At 37.8% G+C, this 8,299-nt stretch overlaps 1 protein-coding gene across 1 annotated transcript in view; it reads right to left on the reverse strand.

The window, feature by feature from the left end:
- drosha (drosha ribonuclease III) overlaps positions 1–8,299 on the reverse strand; it is a 135,040-nt gene that overhangs the window by 120,562 nt on the left and 6,179 nt on the right. The window contains exons 6-12 of the mRNA XM_008396408.2: positions 7,660–7,820; positions 6,835–6,915; positions 5,569–5,655; positions 5,399–5,485; positions 2,564–2,635; positions 2,247–2,328; positions 674–748 (exon numbers count right to left, since the gene is read on the reverse strand). Coding sequence (XP_008394630.1) covers positions 674–748; positions 2,247–2,328; positions 2,564–2,635; positions 5,399–5,485; positions 5,569–5,655; positions 6,835–6,915; positions 7,660–7,820 — 645 coding nt within the window. The remainder of the gene's footprint in view (positions 1–673; positions 749–2,246; positions 2,329–2,563; positions 2,636–5,398; positions 5,486–5,568; positions 5,656–6,834; positions 6,916–7,659; positions 7,821–8,299) is intronic.

Here is an 8,299-nt window from a genome sequence, read left to right on the forward strand (position 1 = left end):
AACCGAACAGAGACTTAGGTTTGTAGGCGGACCAGAGTTTATCTGAACAGGTTGTTACTTTGGAAGGGCTACCAAACCGAAATATGATCTAGAGACATGCATCTTTTAAATAACCGCCATTAGGCTTTGCCACCCTGAGATGGACCAAATCAATGGTCTGACCCGTGGACTAAACAGTCTATTTTTGGGCCCACAATGACAGAAGAAGAACATGCAAAATAATCCAAGCTGCTGGGATTCAAACCCAGAACTTTGTGTCTGAAAGGCAGCAGAGCTTCTGCATGTCATTTTAAAGCCAGACAACAGTTTGTTATTCATGAAACACAACAGAAACGAGAGCAGGTGCATTTCTTTTCACCTGGACTGTATAAAAAATGTGAAACCAGCCTGGTTCCTCCTCACAGATCACATCAAAAACATTAGATTATCTGAGCTGTGCTTTTGTAAAAGAGCAGGATAAGTGTCTGTCTGCTGCTTCTTCAAATTGGGAGAGCTGGGAGAGGAATTGTTTTCTGATGGCATGAAGGCAGGAGCCGCTGTGACAAATGCCGCTGCAGCAGCAATGCAACACCACCACCCGGTGGCTGGAAGGAGAACTGCAGCACAAACGGCAGCGGGAATCTGAGATGCTGCTTTTGTCTTTCAGTCATGTAAAGGTCTTAAAGAGTCCTACCCGGTAAGAATCTGACAAAACGAGGCATGAAATGGAAGCGCTGGCATCCAGAAGACTCAGAGTCGCAGTCAGGACCTGAAAACGAGAGAAAACAGGCTTAAAAGGTAAAAATAATCTGAGATTCCATGAATAAAATGAAATGACTAAATCTGAAGTGAGGTGACGCAATCTCAAATGTTTCATGAATCTGTGCAGCAAATGGTTTCTCACAAACATTTCAACTTCAAAGCCAAGGGATGAATTTTATCTTTGTTTTTCTTGCAACAAAAACAACATAATAATTAAGTTTTTCATTAATGCAATAGGTTCACTTTAATCTGCTTCACTTCACTTTAATGAACACATTGTAAAGCTTTGCTTTTTAAACTGACACTCAGGTTTGTTTTTACAACAATAGTCAAAATATCAAATCTGTTGAGGGTACTGAAAAAAATCAACAAATTTAAAAACCATCAAAGATCAGATGAGTTTCATTCTGGGATAAAGTTTTGGAAATCAAACTGGTGCCTGATAAAAACACAAATTAACTGGGATAAATCATTTTTTGGGTTATATTTCACAAGCTGATAAAATCAAGGGGACTGAAAATAAATGTCACAATAAAGGTATTTACTGTGTCTATTGTTAAACATACACTGCAAAAACACAATTTTGCCAAGTATTTTTGGACTAGTTTCTAGTGCAAATATCTTAGAACACTTGAAATAAGATAAACTAACTTACAAGTAACTTTTCAGCAACATATATAGTTAATAATTCCTTAATCCTGGTGAAAAAGTTCTAGTTCTACTAACAGATTATTTATTACAAGGCACTTTGCCATGTTATAAGTGAAATAATCTGAACCAGTGCTTTTTCCATCCAGATTAAGAAATTATTGACTTAAAACAAACACTTTTATGAAACTAGTTTCATAAAATTAATCATTTCTACTCCAGTACTTTTTCATCAACATTGACTGAAAACAAACTCCTGTATCCTGATGAAAAGTTACTTCTAAGTTTCAAGTGTACTAAGATATTTGGAAATACTTGGTAATATTTTGGGTTTTTGCAGTGAAGTACTTTATCTCAAGGAAAGTTTGTGTTTTTTTAGTTTATTTCAACTGAACACTGAAAAAACACAAAATGTTACGAAGTATTTGGTAATATTTGTAAGTGTAAAATATCCTAGTTCACTTGAAACAAGAAAAACAAGCACAGAAGTAACTTTTCAGCAAGATAATAGGATAATTGTTTTAAGGCAGTAACTCCTTAATATTGGTAAGAAGAACTAGTTCCATTTTTCTGATTATTTCAATTACAACATGGGAAAATTTAGATGTTATAAGTGAAACAATCTGCTAGTGGAACTAAGACTTTTTTAGCAATATTAAGGAATTATTTACCTTAAAGAAACTCCGATATCTTGCTGAAAATGTACTTGTTAGTGTTCCACTTCAAATGCACCAAGATATTTGCACTAGAAACCAGACTTTGTGTTTTTGCAGTGTAGAGGTGGAAGTATCATACTGTGGGAATGTTTTCCTTTCAGTACTTTTTCTTATTAAAGCCGATCGTTCCTGGTTTCGTACCGGTCAGGTTCCAGTCGTAAAGCTCCAGAATGTCCCGGAACAAGTAGGAGGCGAACAGCTCCAAACCTCGGACGCAGTAGTTCTGGAAACGAGGAGGAAAACCCAGAGAAATGTCATCAAACGTTCACTCTGACAGAACATCTGAAAGCTCATCTGACTGATCGATCCGATCAACTTTTGTAGGTCAAACCCGGAGGTTTCTCCTCCTCCTCCTCCTGGAACGGATTAGCCGCTGGACTCCGCCGTTTGAGATAAAAACAAAAAGAAGAAGAAGAAGGGGAAAAAGGAGCTGCGAGATAAAGTGGTGTCTTACTGACCTCCGGTGTCATCTCCTCTATGAAGTGAATGGTGTAATCTATGTTGAAGCGGATCACTCGGCACAATGGAATCTGTGATGATGAAAGGAGCAGAGGACAAGGAGAAGAAAAGGACACAGCGTCTCATTACCACGGCGATAGGCAGAGGTTACAGCTTTTCAAGGGAAACTCATTAAAACCTCCCTTTTTTTAAACTGGAAGCATGTATGGAAAACGGAAAAAATAAAGAAAATCACGCAGGCAGATGCACTGAAAAGGCCCGACTCGTGGAAATTAAGCACGTGAAATCTGGCTAAAAGGATAAGCCAGCTCTTCTGAGTTTAATCTCCCCAGTTACACGGTCTTTGTTGTCGGAGCGCAGGGGTTCGTTTTAAGAGATTAACCTGGGAGCAGCGCTCAGTCCTGCTCGTCCCAGCGGCTAACTAGCGGCGAGCTAATATCGCTGCGCTTTTAGGTTTCCTAATCCGCCTCCGCTCCGGCTTTTAACGAGGCCCGCTTAAATTATCGCCTCAGATCGGCCCGTGTCCTCCAGGGTCTTTCATGCTATTGATCACATTAGCCAAACACGTGAGCTACACTGCAAAAACACAAAATACGGCAGTATTTTGAGCTAAATTACTAGTGCAAATATGTTACTACACTTGAAATAGGACAAAACCAGCTTGCAAATAACTTTCCAGGAAATTATAGGAGCTTGTTTAAAGTCACTAATTTCTTAATATTAATGAAAATATACTAGAGCTGATTAATCAGATTAATCGTGATTAATCAAGTACTGAGATAATGAGTTATCTTAGTAATCGATTAATCGTTAACTGGAGAAAACAGATTCTAAAAAAGGCAAATTGAAAGAGCAACACACTGCAGTTATTAAGACAAAACTGTGCAAAATAAATATGCATTTTACATTTAAGACTCTGTAAATATGTTATAGCCTAAACTAAAACATATGTATGAACAAATATTTGTCAGTTTAGTCAACGATTAATTGTTAACTGGAGTAAATAGACACTAAAATGGTTGTTTGCTGAATAAAAAACATATTAAGAGAAGTAAATAAGTCAAACTGTACAAAAATCATCTTGCATGGCATTTAAGATAAAAAAGCAACCTCTGCCTGTAAATTTTTTTTAAGCTAAACTCCTCAGGTTGTATAATTTTAGCTTTAGATTTAATAAAAAAATGCAACATCACTGCATTTTAGGCATTAAAATGTTTCCATTTTACTTTTTTTTTTAACTAACCAAATCATTTGAATCTTTTAATGTATTTTTAAAATTGTATAAAAATCTGTCAAATTTGCCTTAATCGTTTTTAATGCGATTAATCGTTTAATCGTCAGAAGAATCAATTTGTCAATTACTAAAACAATTGGTTCATTAATAATTAGTTGCATCCCTGAAAAGTAATAGTTCAACTGACTGTTATTCACTTAAAACATGGGAAAGATGTTTTATAATAAGTGAAAAAAATCCACCTGTGGATCTGGAACTTTTTAATCAAAATTAAGGAATTATTTACTCAAAACAAGTTTCTAGATCTTGGTAAAAAGTTACTTTTATCTTGTTTTAGGTCCTACAATATTTGCACTAGAAACTAGAGAGAAATACTTGCAGTTTAGTGAAATAAGACACGATGTAGATCTGTGGCCATAAATCAGAGTTTAAGTTTTCTAGAAAGAGACGGAAACCAGGCTGAGCTCAAACGGCTGCGGATCGAGTCGTTCCTCCTTAACGGCCGACAGCCACTGACGGGCCTTCAAACGGCGCGGCGGCGACTCGGTGGCAAGGTCAGCCCGGCTACAAAGGAGCCGACCCGCAGCCAGAAGCTGATTTCTGAAGTTATGTTTGAGGAAACCGGAGCTGAAAGCCGAGGAAGGCTTCGCTCAGCACGTTAACTGGAGGAGGGTCAAAGGAGCGCCGACGGCGGGAGGCAAAGAGCAAAACTCTGGTTTATTCCTCAAGATTAAAATGGTAGTTTGAGCTAATAGCAAATATCGACTGTGTTTGGAACATCTGGAGAAACAGATGCACCTCCTGGCCTTTCATCCACACAAATGTTTTCATTAAAAATGATTATTTGTTTTACAAAAACTCAGATCAAAGTGGAGATTTAAGAAAACTCTATATTTGTGTTTGCATGAGTTTATAGGTAAACATTTGGAGTAAACATGGGAAATATGAAATAATATTTCGTGGTATTATTGTGATAATAAAAAAGATTTAAATTAGTTATAACTTCATTTTTCTATGTATGGCTGTGACTGCATGTCTCATAACGCTACAAACAGCAAACACTGGAAAAATATTTCTATTTAAAATAAGATTTTTAAGGATGCAACATATAATGATAACTGCATTTAATCACATTTTCAAATTTATTGATGTTTATTTACAAACAGTGATATAAAAAACATTTCCAATAATACTGTTGGTATTATTTCACACTAATAATTAAATTATAATAAATACTAATAAAGCAGGAAAATGTATTTTATAAGTTAAATAATCTACTAGGAATTAAAACAAGCTCCTTATTAATGGTGAAAAGTTAGTTTTTTCTTATTTTAGGTGAACTAAGATTTTTTTACTAGAAAAAATACTTGGTAAGATTTTGTATTTTGCAGTGTTGAAACCCTGCAAAACCACAAACTTACAAATTATAATGAAGTTAATTCATAAAAGCTGGAGAAATTGGAAGTTATACAGTTTTAAACTATCAACTCCTTCTGATTACAACCAGAAAACTAATGCAAAAAACAAAAACCCCATAAAATCTGGTCAGTAAACATGTCTGACCGACGTGTTAATCGATTAATCGTTTCCTCAGACTCACGTTGGTGAGAGGAGTGTGGGAGAACAGAGAGAATCCTTCGAACAGATACTCATGGTCATCGTACTCGATCACTGTCGGCCGGTCGGTCTGGAAAACAAGGGAATCAAAACGGAGGAGTCAAACATCTGAGCTGCTGTGACAGAGGAATGACGTCACTGATGACATCATACCAGGAAGTTGGTGGGGGGAGACACCGTGATCCTGTAGTGGAACAGCTTCCCGGCGTTGTTGTTCATGGGACGGCACTGCTTCACAGGCTGGCAGCAAAACAAAGATTACAACCAGCAACTGCTATTTCAGTAAAGTGTATAGTCCAGTTAACGATTAATCGATTACTCTACGAGTTTATAAGTATTTGAAGAATCGATTAATCGGTAAATACGTATATTTACACACAGTTTTTAATGCATCTTAAATGTAAATATATATATTTGTTTTGTACAGTTTTGGCTGAATTACTGCTCTGAAAATGTTTTTTGTGTTTTCTTTTAGTAAATGTATTTTTAATATTCCAGTTACTATTTGAGTTTATAATTAGTTGAAGAATCGATTAATCGTTTCAGTGAATTGTACAGGATGTGTCTAAATGAAACTGAATTAAGTTCCCAAATGATTGATGATTTCGCTGCATTAGAAAAACCTGACAAAGAACTGAATTGAAATTCTCATGTCAAGTAGAAAATCTTAGTTTTAGCTAAAACGTTTACAGAGTGAAGGTCTGTTTTTAATGCAAAGTGTATATTTCGTACAGTTTTGGTCTCATTTCTGATCTGAATGTGTTGTTTTTCAGCAAATTGCCTTTTTTGAGTCTCTTTACTCCGGTCAATGACTAATCGATAAATAGTTGACAATTATTTGAATAATCGATTAATCGTTTCAGTCTGCCAAAAGGTTTCCTTATTTTTTAATCAAGCTTGCTTATTTTTCACCTGAATTCTTTAGGATGTGTGGAAAAAAAACCTGGAATACGTTTAAAAGCAATTGATGATAAAAACTTTGCATTTTCACTGCAGAGAACCAACATTTTATATCCGTGTGGATTGAAAATCTCGTGTCAAGTAGCAAATATGCAACAAATCTTGTCAAGACAAATTGACCAAACTCCAAAGTACCTCCTGCAGGTTGGAGGATTTATTAATCAATGCTTGATTTTGATCAATTCATGCTGCATGAAGGTCTGATATCAAGGCTAAAATGTGCTTTATTCTTCCACTGAAAGAGGCTAACAGAAGCTAAAGCTTCTCATAAAAACATAATCAGTGAGTCACAAGGACCCGAGTCTATTTTTTAATCTTCTTATACAGGCGATGGAGTCACATTTATTGTAGTCGGTGAGAGAATGGCCTTTGTGTGGGAATGAGTGAGATGCTGCCCTTGGCCGTGCTGTGGCGCAGCGTCAAGGTCACGATGGGTGATTTATTCACAGCGTGCCCCACCTCCTCTCCGGGGTAGATGCTGTGGCGGATCCCCGTTCGTCTGGCCTTGGCGCTGCACTTGCACAGGGGGCCATCATTCATCTGGACAGAGAGAGAGAGGAGGAGAGCGATCCATGATGGCGCCAGGTAGAACCGGAGGAACCGCTGCAGGCTGCCGACCTTTAGCTCCCAGGTTTTCACAGGTTCAGGAACAAATCAAGATGGCGTCACAGAAACACGGCGGGATCGGACCGTTAATCTGCTGGGATTTACTCCCACTGGAAGATTACGGTCCGAGGGGAGGAGCGGAAAAGATCCGGAAGGAATCTGGATCTTCACATCTATACATCTACATATTCTAGATGTAGATTTAGAGATTTATAGATCAATGGCAAATATTTCAGAAGCGGTGAAACTTTCAATATGGAGAATTAGTAATAAAAGACAAGTTAAAGAACGAAGGAAGGAAAGGAGAGAGAAAGAAGAAATGGAGAAAGGAAAAAAGGAAGAGAAGGAGGAAAAATGGAAGAAAAAAGAAAGAAAGGAGAATAGAGGAGAAACAAAAAGCAAGGAAAGGGAAAACAAAGGAAGGAGAGAAAAAAGGAAAGGAAAAAGTAAGAGAAAGAAGGAAAAAATAAAGGCGGAATAATGGAAGTAAGGATGGAAGGAGAAAAAGGAAAATAGAGAAAGGAATGAAGTAAAAGAACAAAAGAAGGAAAGAAAGAAAAGCAAAACATGTAAGAAGGAAGGAGAGAAATGAAGAAAGGAACTTCCTCTGTTGTTTTTCCACCAGTACCCTCCCCAGCCTCACTGGTCTGAACTGGGAGCCAACTGGTTTCGCCTCACCTGGCCCGGGTCGTTGTACCACAGCTCCTCATGCAGACGGTCCGGATGCGCCTTCTTCCTCTTGATCTCAGCAATGACGTCGAAAACCTCAGAGTCGGAGCTGCTGGAGCAGCTGGTGCCGTCGCCGTCCGACTCGCAGTCCGACTCGCTGCTGCTGTCGTCTGCAGCGAAAAGGCAAAGGTGAAGCTGCGCCGAAAGGTCACTGAAAGGTCACCGACATCAGAGGAGTCACCATGTAAACACTCCTCTGTAAAGGAACCAGAAGGTTTAGTTTCCACTGCGAGGCCGGCCCTCATTTCCATCTGACTCTTCATTAACAGAAAGAAACTGGCATCAAATTAATTATTATAAAGATGGTTCAAGGAAGGAAGAATTTATGGATTCATGCAAGGTTAAAAGAGGGAAAGAAAGAATAGAGGAAGGAGGGGAGAAAGGAAGAAATGAATAGCAGAAGAATTATGAAATTCAAGAACTAAGGAACAAAGCAAAGAAGGATGCATGAACTGATAAAGGAAGGGTGGAAGGAAGGAGGAATGGAAAAAGATGAAAGAAAGAAAGAAAGAAAGAAAGAAAGAAAGAAAGAAAGAAAGAAAGAAAGAAAGAAAGAAAGAAAGAAAGGAAGGAAGGAAGGAAGGAAGGA

Source organism: Poecilia reticulata, linkage group LG20 (assembly GCF_000633615.1).
Source record: "Poecilia reticulata strain Guanapo linkage group LG20, Guppy_female_1.0+MT, whole genome shotgun sequence".
In the NCBI taxonomy this organism is placed as follows: Eukaryota; Metazoa; Chordata; class Actinopteri; order Cyprinodontiformes; family Poeciliidae; genus Poecilia; species Poecilia reticulata.